The sequence below is a fragment of the Vombatus ursinus genome, unplaced genomic scaffold (assembly GCF_900497805.2).
Source record: "Vombatus ursinus unplaced genomic scaffold, bare-nosed wombat genome assembly UNPS02014799.1, whole genome shotgun sequence".
Lineage (NCBI taxonomy): Eukaryota > Metazoa > Chordata > Mammalia > Diprotodontia > Vombatidae > Vombatus > Vombatus ursinus.
Window position 1 is genome coordinate 42,212,977 of NW_020954577.1, and position 22,424 is coordinate 42,235,400.

The 22,424-nt window shown below is 40.5% G+C and overlaps 1 protein-coding gene across 7 annotated transcripts in view; it reads left to right on the forward strand.

Moving 5' to 3' along the window:
* The window catches only part of RBMS3 (RNA binding motif single stranded interacting protein 3), a 1,414,112-nt gene that overhangs the window by 665,499 nt on the left and 726,189 nt on the right, over positions 1 to 22,424 (forward strand). For 2 of the 7 annotated variants that reach the window (XM_027871991.1, XM_027871989.1), the window contains exon 1: positions 3,498 to 4,040. The exons of the other annotated variants lie outside the window; for them this stretch is intronic. In XM_027871991.1, the coding sequence (XP_027727792.1) occupies positions 3,966 to 4,040 (75 nt within the window). In that variant the 5' untranslated portion in view covers positions 3,498 to 3,965. Of the gene's footprint in view, positions 1 to 3,497; positions 4,041 to 22,424 lie in introns of those variants that run through there. 7 annotated transcript variants of the gene reach the window in all.

Consider the following 22,424-nt stretch of genomic DNA (forward strand, 5'->3'; position numbering starts at 1 on the left):
TAAGTTGATGTCTTGATCGCACGTGTATAACCTGTATCAATTGCTTGCTGTCTTAGGGAAGGGAGAGAGGAGGGAGAAGGGAGGAAAAAATGAAACTCAAAATTTTATAAAACATGAATGTTGAAAACTATCTTTACATGTAATTGGAAAAATAAAATATTGTTTACCAAAAAAAAAGTAAGCTGATATGTCTGACCCTGGGTCTCTATCAGAGTAGTGGCTGAGTTGTCTTGAACTTACGCCTCTCCAGGCTTGATTATAAATCAGGTGTAACCAGGAAGAGTCAGAATTCTTGATTCGTTTTGCTGTCCTTGGATTTGTACAAGAGTTGTTGGTTAGTCTGCAAGCGGAGCACAGCTGGCATCCAATTTAGATACTGCCTTAAACCAGTTAGTGCTTACCTTAACTTGATCATTTAAATGGAAAGCAATACCTCTCCAGTAGAGCAAAAAAGATTTAAAAACTGACTGACTTGAGTGACAGGGCATCCGGATTGCCATGGCTATTGATATCAGTGGGAGACTAAATTTTCACGAGTGGAAAAGCCGCATTGGATCTCCACATGTTAACTTCAGCGAAAATTTCAAGGTGGAAAGGAACATCTTAGGCTGTGACAGTTGGTGCCTCAAAGATGACAATTACCCACTGGAGTGGGATGTGTTTTTGTGGAGTGTGATGGTTTGTGTGGGAACCCACGGTGGTGCTAGTAAAGTGCTGGGCACTTTCCTGAGATGCTTGCTATGTGTGACTTGTCCTCCTGAAGCATTAGCAGATGTGTCAATGTCAAGAGCATGTCTGATGGGACCACCAACCATAGCAATTTAGACCCATGGAATCTTGGCTCTTAGAGCTGAAACTGACCTCAGGAGAAGCAGTATATGTTACTGTTATGAAGTGCCATTGTTACTAGTTTCACTTTCTGTATGAAGGCAAGTCAGAGATGATTATCCCTGTTTTTTAAATAACATACTTGAAATATAGAGTGTTTAAGTAACCTGCCCTGGCTCACATAGCTGGTAAAGGATGAAGTGGGTATTGGAACTTAGACTTTCTGTTGCATGTTACAAAGACACTAGCATTTCCAACTTTTTGTGGGGGAGGTATGGTTTTGGTCTAAAGGAATTAGATTGACCCATCACTTCTCTCTTCTCCCCATACATATAAATGCAAATACACACACACACACACACACACACATATATATAATACACACACACATATATATCCTAGGTTTTTTAAAAAAATTTTATTGATGTTTACAGCATCTTCAAAGACCTCCACCCTCTTATAGAACTCACTATTGTAACAAAGAAAATCAATTAAGCAAAAGAAACTATCAAGCGACTAAATCTGGCAGTACACTGTATGCAGCATTTTGTATCTATAGTTTATGACCTTTCTACCTTCAAACTAATAATTGCCTAGACGAGCAAATGACTCTTTCAGTGATGGTTGATCCATACATTCACCACATGTGTCTGTTCTGTTTGTCCCCTCTGTTCTCATCCATTTGGTGATGGGATAGCATAGGAACCTGTTCCCTAACGGAAGACCTCTGTTAGACCCTTCACTTTCTTGCCTACTCCCAAGAATGTAAAGCCCATTGGTGTGCTTATGCCACAGGCATGCGCCAGCACCCAAAAGCAAAACACAGCTGGCGGGTCTAATTTTAGCCTTGCCTGCCTTGAAAAGGGTCCCTTTAAGGAAATATATTTTCTCCTGAAACAATTTCTATTATAATATAGCAGCTGACTGTCATGTAGGAATATTACATATTATTAGTAAAAAAAAATCAGCCTAGTAATTATGCTTTTTTTTTATTTAGAAATAATTGTCAGTGAAGCCACCAAAAATCTGATACATGAATCAAATTAATTATGCAGGGATATAATTTGAGAAAAGCATGGTGATAAAAAAGAATCCAATGAACCTAAGAGATCTTTCTTTTGCTTTGCTTTTCTTTTCTTGTTTAATGGCTAAGAAAATCTGAAATCTCATGTTTCTATTGGATACTAACCTTCCAAAGTAGGCTTTACATTTCCACAGCCTTTCTCAGTCCTCTGAGCTCCCCAGGAGGTGAAGGGTTAGCCCCTTGACCTGAGCTTTGATTAAGGAAGCATCTGGTTCTAGTGTGCTAACAGGTTTATTTCTAACCATTAAAGCATCCTCCTCTCCCCTGAAAACAACAAGGTTAGTCAGTCTCTCTCTCTGTCTCTGTCTCTCTCTCTCTCTCTCTCTCTCTGTTCCTCTCCCTCTCCTTCTCCTTTCTCTTCCTCTCTATTTTCTTCTTCTCACTGTTTTCTCTCCCTTTTCCTCTCTCCTCTTTTCCCTCTCTTTTCTCCTTTTCCTTTCTTCTCTCCTTTCCCTCTTGTTCTTTCCTCTTCTTTCTTCCTCTTCCTCTCATTCTCTATCTTCTTTTTCTTTTCCTTTCTCTTCTCTTTCTCCTCTCCTCCCTTCTCTCCCTCTTTCATTCTCTTCTCTCTCCCCTCATTCTCTCCATCTTCTTTTTCTTTTATTCTCTCTTTCCCCTCTCTCTTCTCCCTCTCTCCTTTCTCCTCTTTCTCATACCTTCACCGGGCATTCTTTCCAGGGATTCTCCTTTTCTCATCCTCCTCCATTCCCTCTTATACTTTCTTCCTTCTCCTTTCTTTTCTATTTTACTGGGTTGTTTTGATTTTTTCCTAACTTGCTGCCTCTCACTCCCCCTGCCAAAAGAAGAAAAAAAAAAAGAAAAGAAAAAGAAAAAGAAAAGAAACAAAGAAAAAAAAATAGGAGGCACGAAAATTAAAAAAAAAAAAAAAGAGGCTGGAGGCTCCTGTTTGCCCGGGGTGGGCAAAAGAGTCAATATTCCATCGGTTGCTGGCACTGAAGTTCCCCAGGCCAGCCCAGCCCAACCCAGCCCAGCTCAGCCTCCTCGGCTCCACCGTGCCTCAGCTCAGGCTCCAGCAGTTGCCTGCCTGGAAACATGGCTTTGCTTTTCCAGACAGCCAGCAGAGGGAAGCGAGACTTCACTTGCAGCAGGGACTAAGGAAGGCAGGCGGGCAGGCGGGCAGGCGGGCAGGCGGGCAGGCGGGCAGGCGGGCAGGCGGGCAGCCTCTCTCCCCCTGTCTCTCTCCTCTCTCTCTTCCTTCCCTCTCTCCCTCTCCTTTCCTTCTCTCTTCCTTCTCTCTCTCTCTCTCCCCCCCTCCCTCTCTCTCTCTTTCTCTCTCCCTCTCTCCCTCCCCCCTTCCTTCCCTCTCTCTCCCTTTTTTTCTTGGAGGAAATACTGCAGCCTTCTGGCCTGCGTCTGCCTCTCCAGGGAGAGGCTCACTCTAGTTCCACCCACTGGCTGGAAGGAGGGGGTTTGAATGAAAGACAAGACAAACCTTAAACACCATGTCACTCTGTGAGGGAGACAGCGGCCACTAAGCTGGAGGAAGCTTCTTTTCTTTTTTCTTTTTTTTTTCCTTTTTTTTCTTTTTTCTTTCTTTCTTTTTTTTTTTTCTCCTTTTGGTGGTGGAAGAGAGAAACAGAAAGAAAGAAAGAGCAAGAAAGGGAGAGACACACACAGAGAGGGGGAAGCAGGTCTGCAGCTCGGAGTTTACAGTCTTCCAGATTCCTGTACCAGGACTTCCCACCCCCCTGCCCTGCCCTCCAAACGGGGGAAATTGACATTACTACAGACCAGCCTGTTACGGGAGGAAAAGCCCCGGATCATAGCTGAAGGGGGACAGGGGCGGGCAGGGGTCCAAGGCAAGATTTGGCGGGGTGAGAGTGGGGGATTTTTTTCCTGCCCCCGACTTTTTCTCTCCCTCTTTTGAAATTCTTGCTGTGTTGGAACTAGCGAGCAGTCTAAAGACAAGGAAGTCTCGGAGTTTCATCAGTCATCAGCACTGTCAGGAATAGTGTTTTTGAGAAAGAAAGGCCCGGGGCACTACACCCTGCCAACCGAGTTCCCCTGCATCGGAGATAAAGATTCCAGCTACATGGGCAAACGTTTGGAGCAACCACAAATGTACCCTCAGTACACTTACTGCTATCCTCATTATCTCCAAACCAAGGTATGGCACATGCTGCCTGCTGGGTCTGTCCAGCGGGGGCAATGTGATTGCATTATGCACTTAGTCAATTACTGCTTTCTCTCTCTCTCTGTGCCCCCCTCCCCATCACTCACTCCCCTTCCTTCTATGCTTCACATCCAGGAGAATGCCAGGCAAAGGTGATGGGCAGAACAGGGGTGCTGGGGCTGGAGGAGAGCAGTGAAGGGTAGACCTAGCCAGTGTAAGGATTGTATATTTCTCATTCCATAGGGGATCGCAGTTTCAGTTCAGTCCCTTTGTTGTTCCGGAGGGCTTAACTTGGTTTAAAGGCTCACTTGTGCATCACAGGTAGACAAGGGTGGTTAAGGGGCAGATTTTCCCCCAAACCCCCGATCATCCGTGGGGAGTGTATGAGTTACAAGTTCAGTGTTGCTGTGGGTGAATTCAAGGAGTTTGTAGCTTTGAAATCGTGGTTTTTCACTAGGTAGGATGTGTTGGGTTGATGGGGGGAGGGGGTGGAAAGAATCTCAAACTTTGAGTCGCCCAAGTTTGGAATGAGGCAAGGATGTGGGCAGGGCTCAGGAGAAGCTAATCAAAATCAATGGGAAGTTGGATATTATTTTAAAATATGTGTTTAATATTTCATTAAATATTGAGGTCTGATCTGGGTGCTGCGTATGACATTTAAGAGACTCTGAAAATAGATTCTTTCTACTTTTAGAAACTGCTTACCCTTCCTCAGTCAGCACAGTTTTGGAAAACAGGCCTGTGTCTTGTAAAGAAATGGAATATAATGGATGATAATTGGACACGTTGGTTAAATACTTTAGTTTATGACTGTCTGTACCCAGATGATCCAGAGTGTACTGTGCTTAACTGCACAAAGGATATCCTCTGTAACCATGCGGAGGGCAGTGCCAAATGTGAACTTCGGAGCCAATGGAGATATCCAGACACAATGATAATTCTCAGGTGTGACATCACACCTAAGAATTGCCAAATCAATTAGATATGGTCTCTGTGCATTTTTATAATCCGAAACAACTGACTCTTTTGGGAGCATACTGGGGAAATGAGGATTTCCCTTTGGAAAAAATACCACCCCACTTTGGAACAGTTTCAGTTTTTAGAGCTCAGATGACATTTCCTTCATAATTCAATTATCTTCCTGTTCCATTTGTAGCCTTTCTCCTCAGTCTTTAAAACAAATAAATATGCAAAGAGTGAGTGAAGCGTGTTGTCCCCAGAACCCCTTGATAAGATTAGAGTCTTGCCCTTCATGATGCAATTCCCTTTCATTTATTCTCTATCTGATTGAACCGTGTCTGAGTGGACAGCCAGACAGAGCAGAATGTTAGTGCTGTGTTAAACGTTATTGTTATCTTATTATCTTTTTTTTTTCTTCTTCTAATTGCCTGATGGCTCTCCCTGCCCCTCCAAGGTCGACTTGCGTTGTATTTTACCTTTGTGAGTGCTTAGCCCTCGCTGCTCTGCCACCGATGCAGCAGCCGTCAGTCCCTGGTTCTCCTGTTCTCTTGCCTTTAGCTGAAACTGCTTGGGGGATTGGAAACATCGATTGCTGCCTTTTCTCAAAACCCCAGAAAGGCAAGGACATGGGAAAAATGGGGGAAATTGTATAATCCATCCCCTTAAACCCCTTTTCCCTTTTTTTGAAAAAAAAAATAAAGCTTTCAACTATTAGATGAAAAATATTATACATACCATCCCTTTTTACTCATGTAGTTACATTTTGCCAAATGTTTGAAATATCATGTCGTCTTTCTAGCCTTTGCTTTCTGCTTCAGAAAAAGATTTAGAAATGAAACTTCGGCTTAAGATGAATGAAATTGTCATCCATTTTTTTTAACCTGTTACTATTGGACAGCAATGAAGACCACACATAGTTTACTAAAGATGTGTTCAAGATGATCTTTGCCAGTAAAATGTGAATGTGTGAGAGGGGAAGAGAAAGAGGCAGACAGACACCTACACAGAGAAATTTTTCCCCCTTCTCAGCATTGGGGTCCTAAAGAGTTGAGAGTTGTGCAGACAGGCAGCATCTGGATCTTGTTACTTTCAAGCTAGCCAAAGCCATCAGTTTCTGGGACATTCTAAAGAAGTTAGAACCATTATACAACCAAGCTGATATTTGGGTAATCAAATAACAGGGTGCTGCTGGGATGCCTTATCAATTTCTCCCCCTTTCCTGTTAATACACATTGCTGACACACTATAGAACTCCATGAGGGTCATAGAGTTCTCAACTTTTTTTTTTAAAGCCCATTCTTGGAATCTCCATGTGTAAAGACATCCCCCTGATGTTAGTGCTTGGAGACAGGGGGAGGAGGGGAAAGGATCATAATATAAAGTTATATAGAGAAAGGCTTTCTGGAATGTTGAGTTGCATAGTGTGGAACCCAGAATGACCCCCCCCCCACTCCAGCATAGGAGAATAATTGGGATACTTCTATATTTTGTCTCCTAATTATCTCCCTCTCTATTTTTTCCCTCTCTCCTTTGGTGGATGTCTTTGCTTTCTTTTAGATCTTTGAAGAAGTTTGGTGAAGACTGGAGTGAGATTCACCAGACTTACTATATTCTTCCAAGATTTGTCAAATTAATACGACTTAATGTAAAAACAGTACCTCTTGGAAATAATGCTAATGGGTAAAGAATTTGCAGAAAGGGCGTGTGTGTGTGTGTGTGTGTGTGTGTGTGTGTGTGTGACATCATATGTGAAGTTGCTTTCAAAAAAAAATTAGATGCCCTTGAGCTGTTTGGAGTTCTTTAGTATTTCTGAGGAAATATGTTGTGGAAATGTAAAGAAATCTTAAAATAGTGTGTTCTTATGTTCCCTCCAAAAACCCAAAAGTACAGTTTAGACACATGCCTCTTTTTCTTATCATGGAAGAGGAAATGAGTGCAAATAAAGAATACAAATTCGTCCACTACTCTTCAGGGTAACTACATTTCAGGAAGAAGGGAAGGTAATTGGGAATGCTGTGACACTGACCCTCTCTTATCTTTCTCCATTGTTTCTGCTTGATGTTGATTTCTTTTGAATTCTCTTCACTTAGATCAATTAAAAAACCAGAAGATGTCTATGATTTCTTTTGAGCAGGCCACGGAGCCTACTTACTGTGTGAGTGAGTAGGACTATTTGGGGGGAATTCATACTCTCTTCACCCTGGGGCCTTGCTCCAGAAAGCTTCCAGGGCGGAGGCTTTACTTGCTTTCATTTTCTGCAAATTTATGGCACCTTTGGATGAATTTCAAACTGCTTAAAAAACATGCTATCGTCTATGGGAGGGAGGTGCATATGTTAGGGGATAGGATATAAAACCAGATGGATTATGCAGCTAGGCATTGCTGAGAGATCCAGTTATGCTGTGCTCCTAATAGCAAATGTTCACATCTTAAATCTGGTTTGGTTTGTGTATTCTCTCTCTCATTTTTCCTCTGTCACTTTCTGTCTGTTTCTGTCTTTCTCTGTCTCTGTCTTTCTGTCTCTGTCCTTCTCTCTCTCACTCTCTCTCTCTCTCTCTCTTTCTTAAATTTTCTATTCTATTTTTTTTTAAGAAGGCACCATGACTTTGGCCAAAGAAACTTTGAAAACTGGATGATAAGACACATGATATTTAAAGATTGGAAATGGTTTGATTAAAACAAAAATAGCTTCAACCAAAACAAATAAACAAACAAAAAACTACAGGCTACCTCCTTCCCAGAGTTACCTGGCAGGGGCCTGGTTTCTCTTATATTTTGTATAGCCTCTGTCAGAGTGTGAGGTCTAAAAATTGGATTATTGGGTCTCAAGCTAGAGAGATAGATGGATGCATATGTATGTATGTTATGTATGTATATACTTCCATGTACACATATGCATCAAATAAATCATACCCATGACATCCTCAGCCTAGGGAATCCTCAGCATGAACACGCTCCCTACAGGTGCATAACAATGCCCCCTCTGTAACTCTTTCTTTTAGTTGCCTGGGACTCTAGCAGTTTAATGACTGGCTCAGTGTCAAATAGCTAACTTGTCAGTGGCAGGATTTGCACCCGAATCTTCCTCATTCCAAGGCTGGTACTTGATCCAATGTGCAATATTGACTCTCTGATACTATTAATGACTCTTATCCTTGTCACTTCTCTCATTCCTATCCATTCCAATATACCTTTTTTCTGCTGAAGGAATTTTATTGCTCAGACCCTTCAAGATCACCAGTTAACTTGGATTTTCTTTTAAAGATGAGGTTGCTGAAACTGGGGGAACCAGAGAGGTTAACGAGGGGTGGGGAACCTGTTGGCCTCGAGGCCACACCTGGCCCTTTAAATCCTCAAGTGGATTGGATTCAAAGTGCCACACTTGAGAACCTAGAGGGTCACATGGTGCCTGGAGGCCACAGACAGAGAGAGAGGGAGACAGAGGAAAAAAAGGGAGAATACACAAGCAAATGAGACCTGGATGTCAAGAAAACCACAAGTCACTTAGCCTTTCTGAGACTCAGTTTCCATGTCTGTAAAATAGGGATAATAATACCCTTCGTATCTAACTGACAGAGTTATGATAATACTCCAAAAAAGACCATGAACGTAGATTATTTTAAGAAATGTAAGGTATTAGGTAAATAACAGTTTACTATTATAGGAGGATATGAAACATACACCCCTGTTTTAAGTCGTGCCCTCCCCTACCAAAGGAATTCTCCAGAGTTTGTGACAAGTGTTATTCTTAGATGCATGATCTAGGCTGTCCTATTTGCTTTAAATGACAACAGGTATCTTTTAAAACAAAGAACCCCCCCAGACTCCCCAGATAGCTTTCTTCTTTTGTCCTTTTCCTCCCCTCACCCTTTTGCTTCACTCCCATCAAGGCTTTCTCTATTTTCTGGTCGCCTTGTGAAGATTGCCTTCCCTGCTTTGGGCCATCTGGTTCTCCAGAAGGTCCTGAGGAAAGGGTTTCAGATGCTGGGATGCCTGACAGGGCTTCTCTGGCTGGTGGGATTCAGATTGTGTTTGGTGCCTGGTGTGAAGTAGGGGTCAGGTGTAAAGAGTACTTCATCAACCACACTCTGATTTCAGGCTGTATTTCCAACCATCTGCAGCCTGGCCTGTAGCCAGGACTCTCACAGTCTAGTTGGAGGCCCATGTGATAGGACCAAGGTAAAAGTCAGCAGTTAGGGCAAGACCAGGGAAGCAAAAAAAAAAAAAGATGTCCCCATCGTAGGGGTGATGTTTGACTGTAGCTATTGATTATATTCAAAGCTACTAATAGGGTACCTGCTTTATCTTGTCTCCAAAAATGCCATGAGGTCAGCTTAACCCATCAGTTTGCTAGGCCACGTGTAAGCAGAGATGCCTGGTTGGTTGGGTGCTAGCGTGGAGGAAAGACTTTGGAATTTCCATAGGATTTATTGATTCCTATTTGCTCTGGAATCTATAGCTGGGAACTTTCCAGTTGTTTTAAAAACAGACAAGGAAACCCTACATTATAGGTGCCTTTGAAAGTCTGAAACACACAAGCCTGTTTGTCTGAAAGTCCTTCCGGTCGTAGATTTTTAGGGATAAGTTCTATTTCTGTTGCTCTGAAGAGTAACATGATAGTATGAAAGTATTATCCATCTTCTTGCTGATTTTATTTCAGTGTATTTTCTTAATGCTAATCAGTTTAAGAAAGGGAAGAAAATTGGGGGAAGGGCCTCTTTCCCTCTAAACTTTTATCCCTCGTAGAACAGAGCATATGCTTTAGCTGACACATCTCTGCTACAGCATATCTGTACTTTTTTCTTCTCCCTAGACCAGATTTGGTGCCTGCATACGTAGGAGCAACGGTATTTGAGAAGGCCTGCTTGGTCTCTAGCATATTTTCAACTCTCAATTCAATTCAGACTATTGATTAAGCACATGCTATGCACTGAGCATTATATCTACAGGCATGGAAGCAGATACAAAGTCTAGAGAAGACGTAGTAGCTCTTTTCTAGTGGGGATGGGGAGACAGAGGAAGAAGACTACAAGTCACTTATCCTGTCTGAGACTCAGTTTCCTTATCTGTAAAATAGGGATAATACTACCCTTCGTATCTAACCGATAGGGTTGTGATAATACTCAAAAAAGACCATGTACATAGATTGTATTAAGAAATGTAAAATTCTTTGTAAATAAGTCTATTATTATAGGGGATATGAAACATACATAAATACTTATGATAATAATCTGAGGACTATGTTAGAGAAGGATACTAAAGACATTGGTTTGTTATATACATATATTAAAATATCTTTGTTCTGATTTTTTTAAAGAATTCATTCAGGGCAAAATGAGTAGAAATGGGACTCAGATTTCCGTGAGGGGAAAAAAAAGGCACCAAATAGCAAAGAGATAAGAACAAGTGGGTGGGAGGTAGGTTCATTCTAGGTCTTGCTGTAAGAGGCCTGGATAGCATTCGCCTTGCACTGATATGATTTTACACAGGCCTTTCTGACGTTATCGGTCTTTCTGGCAGAGGCTATGGGCTCTGGCCCAAACATGCCAATTCCAAAGCTTCCAGTAAGTGAACCTAGTTTTTTTTTTTCTTTAAATAAGCATCTAACCCATTTTTCCCCTTAAAAGAAAGCTTATTTAGTGGTAGAAATTTTATTCGCATAAAACGGTTGATGTTTATCCAAAACTGGCTTCCAATACTACATTAAAATTTTGTTTTGTAACAGTCTCATGAGCCCCAGCTGTATGTGATTAAATCGTGTAATATCAAAAGCATGTGCGAAGACATGCTTTTATGATATAGCTAGCTGTTCCATAACAAAGGGCTGCAGATGGGCATTGGAGAGGGCTGAGAAGCCAAGGTTTCCTCATGTGCTGTCACCCTACATACCGTATACGGGGTGTCCCTGTCTTTTTATGTCTTTTTTTTTGTTAGTATGTTTCCTCCCCCCCAGTTGCTTTCCATGTCTAAAAGTATTCAGAATTAAAAAAAAAAAGTCGATAACTCTCTATTTGAATGTGAGCTTAAGAACCAGACACTCGAAGAGTGTGCAATACTTAATTACTTTAAAAATTGTAATCCTTAAAGATTGTCATGTAAGTAAAGGGTGTCCCAAAAGTCTTAGTGCAGTTTTAAGGTATTACAGCTTAAGCCTGAAGACTTTGGTGACACCCCATACAAAACGCAAGATTTAAGTCTGGGTGAGACAGAAACGATATAGACCAAAAGACAAGGGTTACTTCCCCCTCTCCCACTCCAGTCTAAAATTCAGGAAGGAAAGCATGATTTGTTTAACATCTCTTCGTATTTAAAATCTGCTTGCCCTTCCCTTTCTTGGTGTTTTCTGTCATTTTAATAAACTGTTTCCGATTTGTTCACACTTTTTTAAACTCCATGGACATTCAGTAATTTAGATTTCTGTCTACAGGGCATTTAATTCCAAAACAAAACAACGCTGTTCTTTCCAAAATGAGCGAAACTAGTGGTAATGAGGACCAGCCAGTGAGGGGAAGTGAGAGAACTGACTTTTTAAACAGAAAGCAGCAGGCTGACTTCTTAGGAGGTATCTGAAGAGGTACATTTCTTGAATCACATGCTTGATGTCAGCATGTTTGCTTTTTACTGTGTATACAAGAGTACACAATGGTTGCTTCCATTTACCCAGTTCAGTTATTTTAACCAAAGCTATTCATGTTTTTCCTCTTACTGGTTATTGCAGTCATGTCATCTTGATTGTGTTAACTTATTTATAATCTGTAAATTAAATATACTCTGTAAATTTCAGCATTTATTAGTGTAAGCCTAAGCATATCTCAGGTGCACCATCATGATACATGTATCATCATATCATCCTCCCCTGGGGTCATTAACTCTAGAGCCCTCTTGAAATTATTGTTTTTTTTTTTTCCTTACTTTGTTTTTACTAATCAGTTTTTGCGTTTTCTCCCCAAATCTCATAGAATGTAAAGTCCTTGAAAGATTCATTTTTGTCTTTATGCTCATAGTACTTGGCAAGGTACCTTGCCTCCATTTTGTTTTCCTAGGACTGGACTTCTTAGTATACAGAGGCACCGGGGAGGAACTTGCCTCCATCAGTGTAGATTGATACCTCCTTTGCACTTATACTCTCGAGAGGTTAAGCAGCATGCCCATGGCCATACAGCCAGAGTATCATAGGCAGGATTTGAACTCGAACTTTTCTGACTTGAAGAATAGCTCTCCACACTCTACTCCCCACTATGCCTTGCCTCATGTTGGGCAATCCCTTCTCCCAATGAGTTTAGTTCTGAGATCTATTATGACAAATTCCATTTCAGGCATTTTCAGAAGGATGCCAGCAGCAAAGAGGTAAAAGTTAAGAGTGATTTTTCTCTTCATCTAGGGAAATTCTCTGATTCCAGTATTCACTTGGTAGAGATGTAAATTTCTAGGGGAACATTGCTGAGTTCTTTTCCCTCACTCCTATTATTCCTTGACTTTGGGTCTGTTGAGTGGCTGAAAGGCTCCATTTCAGAGTATCAGTAATACTAAAAGGGGCTTTCAGTTTTGGTGGCTGTCAAATTTTTGTTCCATTATTCTGATGTCTTGTGAACTGTGAGCCAAATTGTGCTTTGCCAACTGTCTGGCATAGTGGCCAATCTTAATGTATTCATCTTGCTCCATAGTTCTATCCAAGATCACCAAAACAAGCACATTTCTCATCTGAGAGTAGGTGGAGGGGTGTTCCCAAAGTTGGAACGGAATGATAGGCATCCTTTCATCATTATCTTTGTACTTTTTTTTTTTTCACTTTAGTTGTTTGTTCTAACCATTTTGCTTGGACTGTCTAGAGGTGGAGCTTCTCCAAAGGGCTTAACATGGATAGTACTGGGTTGTGCTTCCTTTCAACAGGTGGCTTAAAGTTGAATAATGAAATGCCTGCTTTGCTGAAGCAGCAGTCTGTAGTCACCCAGGCCAGGTAAACTGGGCCAGTGAGTTTTGATCTGAATTTGGCTAATGAGTCTGACCTTTGATTCATGCTCATAGGAGGGAGAGAGGAAGATTGCCAATATTTAAATGGCTATTGATGGGCAGGGTGCCACTTTGACAAGGATTTTCCCAATGAGCAAAGCTCTTAAGAAATTGAATTAGATCCCCGAGTGAAAGCTGGGATTAAGAAATCCTCCATGGGAAGGGAGAGTACTTAATAATGTATCCCCCTCTTCAATCCCCTCCCCCTTCCCACCACAGTGGAGTAGATGCTTCCTTAATGAAGGTACTTATTTTTATCTTTGAATAGGCAGCACTTATCACAGTGCCTGGAATATAGTTAGGTGTTTAATAAATGCTTATTGAATGTATGAGTGAGGAAATGAATATATGAATGAAAAGTGAAACAGAGGCTGACTGTTTCAGGAAGTAGGAAGTTCCTCCTTACTGAGGTCTTCATGCAAAGGATGAATGAAGCCTTCTTGGTACATACGGAGTAGATTCCTGTGCTGGTAACAGCTGAGTTTATCATACCCTTCTGATACTTAGGTTCTTGGATTTTCATTCTCCAAGATGCAGACACAAGAAAGAATTAATTTCCTCATTTCTTATTAGGCCCTCCCACATCTTATTTTCCAATTAAAGACTCTAATATAATATGTTAAGTTATATATAAACTGAATTCATCAACATAAATGTAGTCATGAACTCCCTGCCCCTAATTTGGATAAATGCTATGGTAAATGAGTAGAAGAGAAACATACTCTTATTTGGTAAGGTAAAGATTCTTTGAGGTCATAGTCTCATCCTTTCCTTTATCTTTGTGGAGAGGAAGGTATTTTAAAAGTAAAATAAATGCCCTACTATGCAAAACATCGATGGTCAGAACTGACCATGATAGACCTTTATCAGTGACTGACATATCCCTATGCTGTTTATTACCTTTATTACCTTGGGAAAGTAATTTCCCTTCTGACTTTCAGTTTCTTCATTGCTAAAATGGAGGGATTAGGCTAGATGGTCTACAAAATCCATTCCGGCTTTAAACTGATGATACTATAAAAGATTAGTATTTCCTTTGTGTGTGTGCGTGTGTGTGTGTGTGTGTGTGTGTGTGTGAACTTTTCATAGATATAGTTGCAGCATGTTGGGTCAATCAAGTATGAAAGTCTTATGGGAGAACATCTACAAGAATTAGGCATGCAGAGAGACTCATCAGTTGGTTACCTGGGTGGCCTTGGGCAAGTAGCTTAATCTCTCTGGGCCTCTGTGTCCTCATCTTTAAATAAGACCATTGGACTTGATATTCCCTAATGTAACCTGCAGCTCTAGGAGGAGCCTGACAGTCTATGAGCTGGGCATCCCAGAGTCTGGCCATATGGCCATGAATTCTTTGGCCATAGCCAACCAAAAAGCAAAGTACAAAACGGTCCTCAGTTACATAAACGCCCCTTCAATTTCTTCAGGGAGAGTGCCAGTAGAGGAAAAGGAGGAGATGGTGCTAAGCATCACACTATTTTAAGACAATTTTTAGATGCTAATCTGGAGGAAGACATGGAGGAGACTCAGGATGGACAGGCAGAGATGGATTTCAATCCACATCATGAAAAAGAACACTAACCTCAGTAAGACCACAGTTCTATTCAGTTCTACTGGAATATCGGAGGGAAGGCATGCAAGGAAGGCATGCATTTGTTAAAGGTGAGGGAAAGGAGTGCACGGATCAGTGAGATCTCTGAGCCACTGAGCTAGGCAGTCTAGGTCACTCTCATGTCAGGAGGGTTCTTTTTCATCTTAGCCTTTATCTGACATGGAATTTTTGGGTGGTGACAGGCAGCCTAGGATCTTCTAAGAAGTTTCAGATTTGGAGTCAGAAAGACCTGAGTTAAAATTCTGCTTCTGTTATGTGCTATTGTGAGCATAGGAATTTTTCTGAGTTTTAGTTCCCTCATCTATCGAAGGGGATAATGATAATTGTATAACTTGTCTCACAGGGCTGTTGTGAGGTGAGTGCTTTGTAAAACTTAAAAGACCACAAAAATGTGAGCTGATTTTTTTTAGTAGGAGACAGAGAATGGTGTTTCATATAATGGAATGATTGAAGTTGGTCTTTCTGTTCCATTCTGAGATCAGTGTTTCCTAAGCAATTATGAAACACATATAGGATCCACTTAGGATCCTAGTGTGTGCCAGGAACCATGCAAAATTCAAGGGATACAAAGAAAGGCCAAAGATGGGCCCTGCCCTCAAAGAGCTTACGACCTGATTAGGAAGGGAGATAACATACAAAGAACTAGGTACAGACCAGATCTATATATAATCTCAATTAGAGATTGAGATAAATTCCCAGGTACAATGCAGTAAAGCATGAATTTTCAGCGATTTATTCAGCATTCAATAAATCCTACTATTTGCAGTAAAGTCAAGGGACATGTCTTAATTAATTTTGTAACTTCCAATAAATCATCTGTTTAGTACATCTTTGTTTATAATAGGTAATTGGGAAATCCCAGCTCCTGTCCCTTCTTTTGTCCTGGTTGTCCCCCATACCTAGAATGATATCCCTACTCATAGGAACCCATAACTTCCTTCAAATCTCTACATATATGCCATTTCCTCCACGAGGCATTTTCTGATCCCCCAGAAGTTAAATTTCCCTGTCCTCAAATGACTTTATCTTTACTTTCTACATACATGTATACAAGCATATAGAAAGTGTACATGTTATACTCTACCCTTCATCTCCATTCCCAATAGAATATAAGCTACTTAGGGTCTGGAGCCAGTTTCATTTTTTTGTCTTTTTATCCCCAACATCTAGCATATTTCATCGTAAATAGTAGATACCTAATCAATTCTTATTTAAATTGATGGTTGAATGATCCAATGAATGAAGTTGGTTTTGGGGGGATAGGGTTAGGTATTAAACTTTTTTGATTTCAATTGTATATACAGTTCTCAGTGAGGGATATTTTCTCCCAATATAGGTTGGTGCCTTCTCTTCAACACCTAAGCTCAGAGAGATGCCTAGATCCCAGTTATTCCTGTCTAAGGCTAACTCTTTGTAACTCTGAGGTGTAATTCTCTGCCATCAAAAAGCTTATCCTCTATAAAGCATTTCTTAAATTAGCAAAGGACTCACATTAGATGGTATATCTGTGGAAATTTGCATATTTCTTGGGACTGTAGTTTGGTGGACTCTTTACTGGGAATCTAGCTGTACGCTATATTTGACATGATTTTCCTAGTTTCTCTGATCCCTAATTCTTCCCTTGGAGTAGAATACCGAGCACTCCTGTCAAACAGATAAGTCATGTAATTCCTCTTGGACAGACGAGAAAACCAAATTGCATTTTCTCTGACTTGGCCAGGATCCCTAGAAAGCATGTGACAGCTCCAGGTTTAGAACCCTTTGCCCCTGAATCTCCAGTCTGTTACTGAGTTTATTGAGTCATACTGCATCTTTAGCAAGAAGAATGTTATATTTTTAATCTGAGGCAAACAGGAAATTCTGGCAAAAAAGAAAACTGAAATGTTGACTTCCCTACTCTTCAAAATGTTAACTCTTGTATGGAAGGTTCCTTATTCCACCATCTTTATGATACTTCTCCCCTCCTCCCACTCTGCTTTAGGAATGGAAAGTTTTTATGCTGGTGGATTTGTTTTGTTTTGCTTTTAAAATCATTTCAGAGTCCAGTGTAGAGTTGGAGAAACGAACTGGGGTGAACAGTGAATATGGAAACAAGTGTGTACCTTTCACAGTAAAAAACAGTCCAGCATGATACCTAGAAAAATATTGTCCCTATCCCAGCTACTATGGATATAATAATCAAAGATTTACAAAGTGCTTTCTATTGCCTTTCTCATTTGAACCCTGTAAGGAAGACTACTGTAAATCTGATTTTTATAGGCAAAGGCCCTAGTGAAAAAAAACAAACTTATGGATAGGAATCAAATAGGTTGGGCAGCCAGCTATCAATTCTAATGGCCTTTGTGGGTGAGAATACCCAGTATCATAGAATTTGCACATTGGCCATGTAAAAGTATGCATGAAAAGATCCCACATGGATGCCATGTGGGATCCCACAGGTCCATTAGCATATGAAACCAGATGAGGAACCCAAGACTCAGAGAATGTTTGATGTAGGATTTGAACTCAGCTCTTCCCAAATCCAAATCAATCACTCCATTCAGTATGCCATGTTGCATTGGAATATTTTGACATTTTAAAAAAGGCACTGGACTCATTTCTGGATTTAACTACCTAAGTTTCTGGAGAGTGACACATAGAAGAGTAAAGAAAATGCAATGAAACAGTCTTTTGATGAAACATCTGAGAAGCAGTTCTATTGGACCAGCCTTTGGCTGATCACCTGGGAATTCCATGCCTGGAAGCTGTGCCCACAGAATGAGTTCACTGCAGACAAAAGTATACACTTGCTTCCTAGAGAAGAGCATAGACCTAAAGTCAAGAGGGAAAGGAGATCTCAGAAAGGTGGCATCTTTCAGGGTCACTCCAGTGGTTTTGATGTTCTTTGAGGTGAAGTGATCTACAAAGAAATTTTGATGGGTTAAGTGGGCCAAAGCAGACTTTGACCTGTTTTTTTTTTTTTAACTGGATGTCAGGAGGCCCTCAGTGAACTTAATAGTAAAATGGGGAGAGCAACCTCTGCCCCCACTAACACACATGCACATACACTTTCCATGCCCAGGAAGACAGAATATCTTTCCAGACCTCGAGATCAACCGACAACACATGATTTAATTAAGAAATGTGACTTATTTTTTTCCTTTGTTCTAGATGAGTACTGTACATAAACCTTAGTGATCCCAAAATGGTGAAATAAGGATTAGTACCTTTACAACCTTTAGGCACGTACTTGGTCAATATCATTGTAAACCCCTCTCTCTGTCCGCCACATCATTGTTGCTATCTGGGTAGAATGCATTCAAGTAATGGAGTAATCAGAAAGAAGTGAGATGAGGAGGGGGAAAGGGAGAAGGGAGAAGGGAGAGGAGAGGGGAAGAAAGAAAAAAGAGAAAAGAAAGAAGAAAGAGGAATGTGTAGGAGAGAAGGAGATGTGAAGAAGAATAACAATAATAATGATAATAATAAAATGGCTAACATTTATATAGTGCTATAAGGTTAGCAAAGAACTCTACAAACGTTTTCTCATTTGATAATATGAGAAAGAAGAGAAGAGAGAGAGAGATGGAACAAAACCAGAAGTGACTTTTTGGCCTGTCGTCTAGAATCCAAGTTGACAATTTTCTCTCTTTTCAAAAGAATATTTATTAATTTGTTAAAGGATGATTGATTTGTTAATCGAATTGAATTAGTTTTGCTGGAGGATATTAAAAGGACTGTTATTAATATAACCTTTTTTCCAGAGTAGGAAAGAGTATGATGGGGAGAAGCAAAAGTTATTTTATTAAACACATATAGTTAGGTACTTTTTATTGTTCAGTTGTGTCCAACTCTCTGTGACCCACTTTTTTTTTTTTGGCAAAGATATTGCAGTGGTTTGCCATTTCCTTCTCCAGCTCATTTTATAGATAAGGAACTGAGGCAAACAGGGTTAAGTAAATTGTGCAGGGTCACCCAGCTAGTAAATGTCTGAGGCCAGATTTGAACTCAGGAAGATGAGTCTTGCTGATTCTAAGCCCAGGGCCCTATCCACTGTGCCACCTAGCTGTCCCAGTTAGGTTCTTAATAAATACTTTTTGAATGATTATATGAATGTGCTAATTTGGGATTTAATGTATAAGCTAGGCATTCTACTAAGTGCTGGAGATAGAAATACAAGAAAGTATGACAATCCTTCCCCTCAAAGATCTTACATTTTAATGGAGGAAGACAGTGCATGATGAATAATTGGAAATGAGGATGGGGAGAGGTGGCTGATTGTGGAGATGTCTGGAAAGTTTCTTACAGACCTGTTTCAGGGCAAGAAAAGACTGAAGTTTACCTACCAGAATTTGGGCTTCCAGGGCCCAAGTCCAAGGTTGAAGTCAGCTTGAGATTAGCTAGGAGTTATGGGTGAAATGGTGATGATAGCCTGAGTAGAGGCAGCTTGGTTTGGAGATGGGCAGGAAATATGGTTGCAGTAGAAAGGGGGCTGGATTTGGAGTCAGAAAAAACTAAGATCTACTTCTTCAGACTGCATCACCTTAGGCAAGTCATTTTATCTCTTGGCTATTGTTTCCTTCACCAGTAAAATGATGGGGTTGGCCTGGATGATGCCCTAGGGCTAAATCCTATTTTAGATCTAAATCCTATGTCTTAGGGTGGATAGAGACAAATGGATGAATAGCCTTTGGTATTTAACTCTTGTTGTTAGAATATGACACAGTTTAGTCAGGGAGCCTGACTTATTTAGCCAATAACCATTTTGTGGCATCAGATAAAAGTGAACCCTCATTAGAACCAGCCCCCAGAGTGTTTTGTGTGTCATGGAACAAAGCAACCCTTTGATATTTATTTTTCTGGCTTCTTCATAAGGTTGTTGGTGCAATGCATGGATGTAACTCTCAGTTCCTTTGGTTGCATTATTGGGAAAGGTCCTTATTTTCAAGACACAGTTATTAGAATTGTTTAAGATGTGGGATGCGGGAGTGATGAAAAGTGACTTGTTATTTACATGAACTGTAAAAAAAACTCAATCCACTTTTATGCTTACATAAAACTTTCACGTGGCATCCCCACTGTGTTTCCAACAAGAAAGAACTGATAAAAGATAGATCAGAAGTTTTGGTGGCCAGGAGCTTCAAATGAAGCCTAATTGAAACAATAGGGCAAATAAGTCTTATCATCATTTATCTTTAGGTCCCCTAAATTGGTCTGAGACTAGAATGGTGCTTGGGAATTAAGGATGAGTGAACAAGATAGTCACACTCACAGAATATAATAGGCATAAACAGTGTAGGAGGTGGTAACTTTGCTTTGAAAGATTGGGAAGTGAATTGGATCAGAGAACTTAGCTCATTTTGAGTTAGTCTTTTCTGCCATGAGAGTTGAATTTAAGAAACTGTATATTATTTTCAATGATCCCATGCTATTCTCTTGACACACCAATGCTATCTCTTAAATACCAATTTTCTCTGGTGATGCTGCATGACTGTGAGTCACAAAAAACAAAACAAAACCAAACCAAACCCCATAATCTCTGAAGGATCAAAATCTCACATGACTCAAATGACAAAGAAAAATGCAATTTGCATATGAGGAGGCTACCTCATGCTACCAGTGAAGACCTGGATTCAGAAAATGTAGGATTGGCAAGGGAAACAGACTGGTCATCATCGACTCAAGCATAACGGATGGGTAGCACAAGTGTTTCACTGGTAGCAGAGTGCTTAAAAACCTAGAGGAATGTTAGTGCTTTCCCTTTATTGATTATTACTAATTTGTCCTATATTTGTATATAGTTTTTTGCATGTTGACTCCACCACTAACTAGCCTGTAAGATCCTTGTAAGCAGGGACTGGTGTTTGACCTTTTTTTTTTTTTTTTTTGTATCTCTAGTGCTTAGCACAATGACTGGCACTTAGGAGGCATTTGAATGGAGAAGGACCTTCAGTGCCTTAGGGTATGTTCTGTGGCTGTTTCACAGATAGATAAGAGTTGCTCAGGAAGAGAAAGCTGAGATGAATTATGATCTCCCCATTTAGGAGCTGTGACCATGCCAGTTCGATCATGGATCTATCAAAGTAACAAATCTCCACTCTCTTTAATACTATTCTGTTTTCTTTTTAGGCAGTTGGTTCTAGCTGGTTTGCTCCCACACCATCTCTTCTACATTCCTCCTTGCTCTCATACTGGATTTCCTCTAGATCCTTTTTCGTCTCATATCACATGTACACCTGTCCTTATCCTCTGTCACTTTCCTCCTTGCCTTCTAGTATCTATTTTACTTCTTCGTCTCCTTTGCCTCCAGTCCTGAATTTATCCTTCATTCTTAATACTTCCTATGCCCTCAGTTCTCGCCTGCATCCTAACCCAGCTAACTGTCCTTTCCCTCCTTCAGGGACATGCTTGGTTGATCTTTGATTTCTTCTTTCCCCTCTGTTATAAATTCTGGGTTTTTTTTTAAATTTTCTAATACATTGTTTTTTCTCTCCCACTTTTATACTTTTGGGTCAGCTTGTAATGCCTCACACTGTTAGTGTGCTCATTTCAGGAGTTTTTAAAGTGAGGGTGGCTAAGTAGTATCCTGACCTCTGAGTTGCTTTCTTGCTGAATGAGTGAATTCTGGAGATTGCAATCAGTTTGACTTTTCCTAGGCTGTAAGTGCATAGGCCAAACTGAGCAGGACAGGACAGAACAAACAGAACAAGAGGCCAGCTCACCCCAGAGCAGCAGGACCCTTCTGGATGGACAGAAATCCCACGAAGACCTTTTGTCCCAAACTAAATATGTCTTTCCAGGGGCCTGGACTTGAGGCTTTTTTGAACTCTTTCCTAGAAGTACTACTCACTGGTGTTTTATGATAGCCATCATCTGCTGAAATTGTTCACTGTGACTTGAAAAGAGGGAAGAAAAGAATCAGAGCTATGATAGATCTGTTGCTGGGGGAAAAAAATCTTCCACTAAATGTGTTCTAATCTGGGTTAAGTCCCACTGCTTCCATTTCTCTCCTGCATGGCTCTCCCTCTCCTCTTTCTCTAGAATTATTTCATTAAGCTCAGAAAAAAAAAATCATGAGAGTCATTTTAATTTTATCTCTCCCTTATATGCAAGAAAAAGAAAAAAAAACAGTCTTTCTCATATGGAAAAGATTTTGATTTTTTTTTTTGTCAATAGTATTAACCAGAGTTTTAACTAGCTACAGTAACTGGGTCTTTTCCCTGGATTCCAACATTTAGAAGATGCCAAAAGAACTTGCATGCTTTCTGTAGCTGTGCTTAGAACTTAGGAAGAACAATTAATTAAAATATTAAATTTTTAATAGCCCAGTTTCCCCCACCCCCCAATCTGCTTCCCTTTCCCCTCCCAGTTGTCCCAAGAAGAAAATTATGAATTGTGGCTCAGCTACTCCTTACAACTCTATATTGTTAAAAAGCTGTCTGGGTTTGGAGTTAGAAAACCTGGGTTCAGATCCCAGACGTGCAGCTTACTACCTCTGTGAAGACTCAATCTCTGAGTCTCGGTTTCTATAAAAAAGAAGGGACAAACATGGGTGATTTCAATATATATTTTTGTTCTTACTGCTCAGTCATTTCAGTCATGACTGACTCTTCATGATCTAATTTGGGGTTTTCTTGGCAGAGATACTGGAGTGGTTTGCCGTTTCCTTCTCCTGCTCATTTTACAGACAAGGTAACTGAGGCTAACAGGGCTAAGTGACTTACCCAGGGTCACACAGCTTATAAATATCTTAGGCTGGATTTGAAATCAGGAAGTCTCCCTAACTTCAGACCCAGTGCTCTATCCACTGTACCATCTAGTTG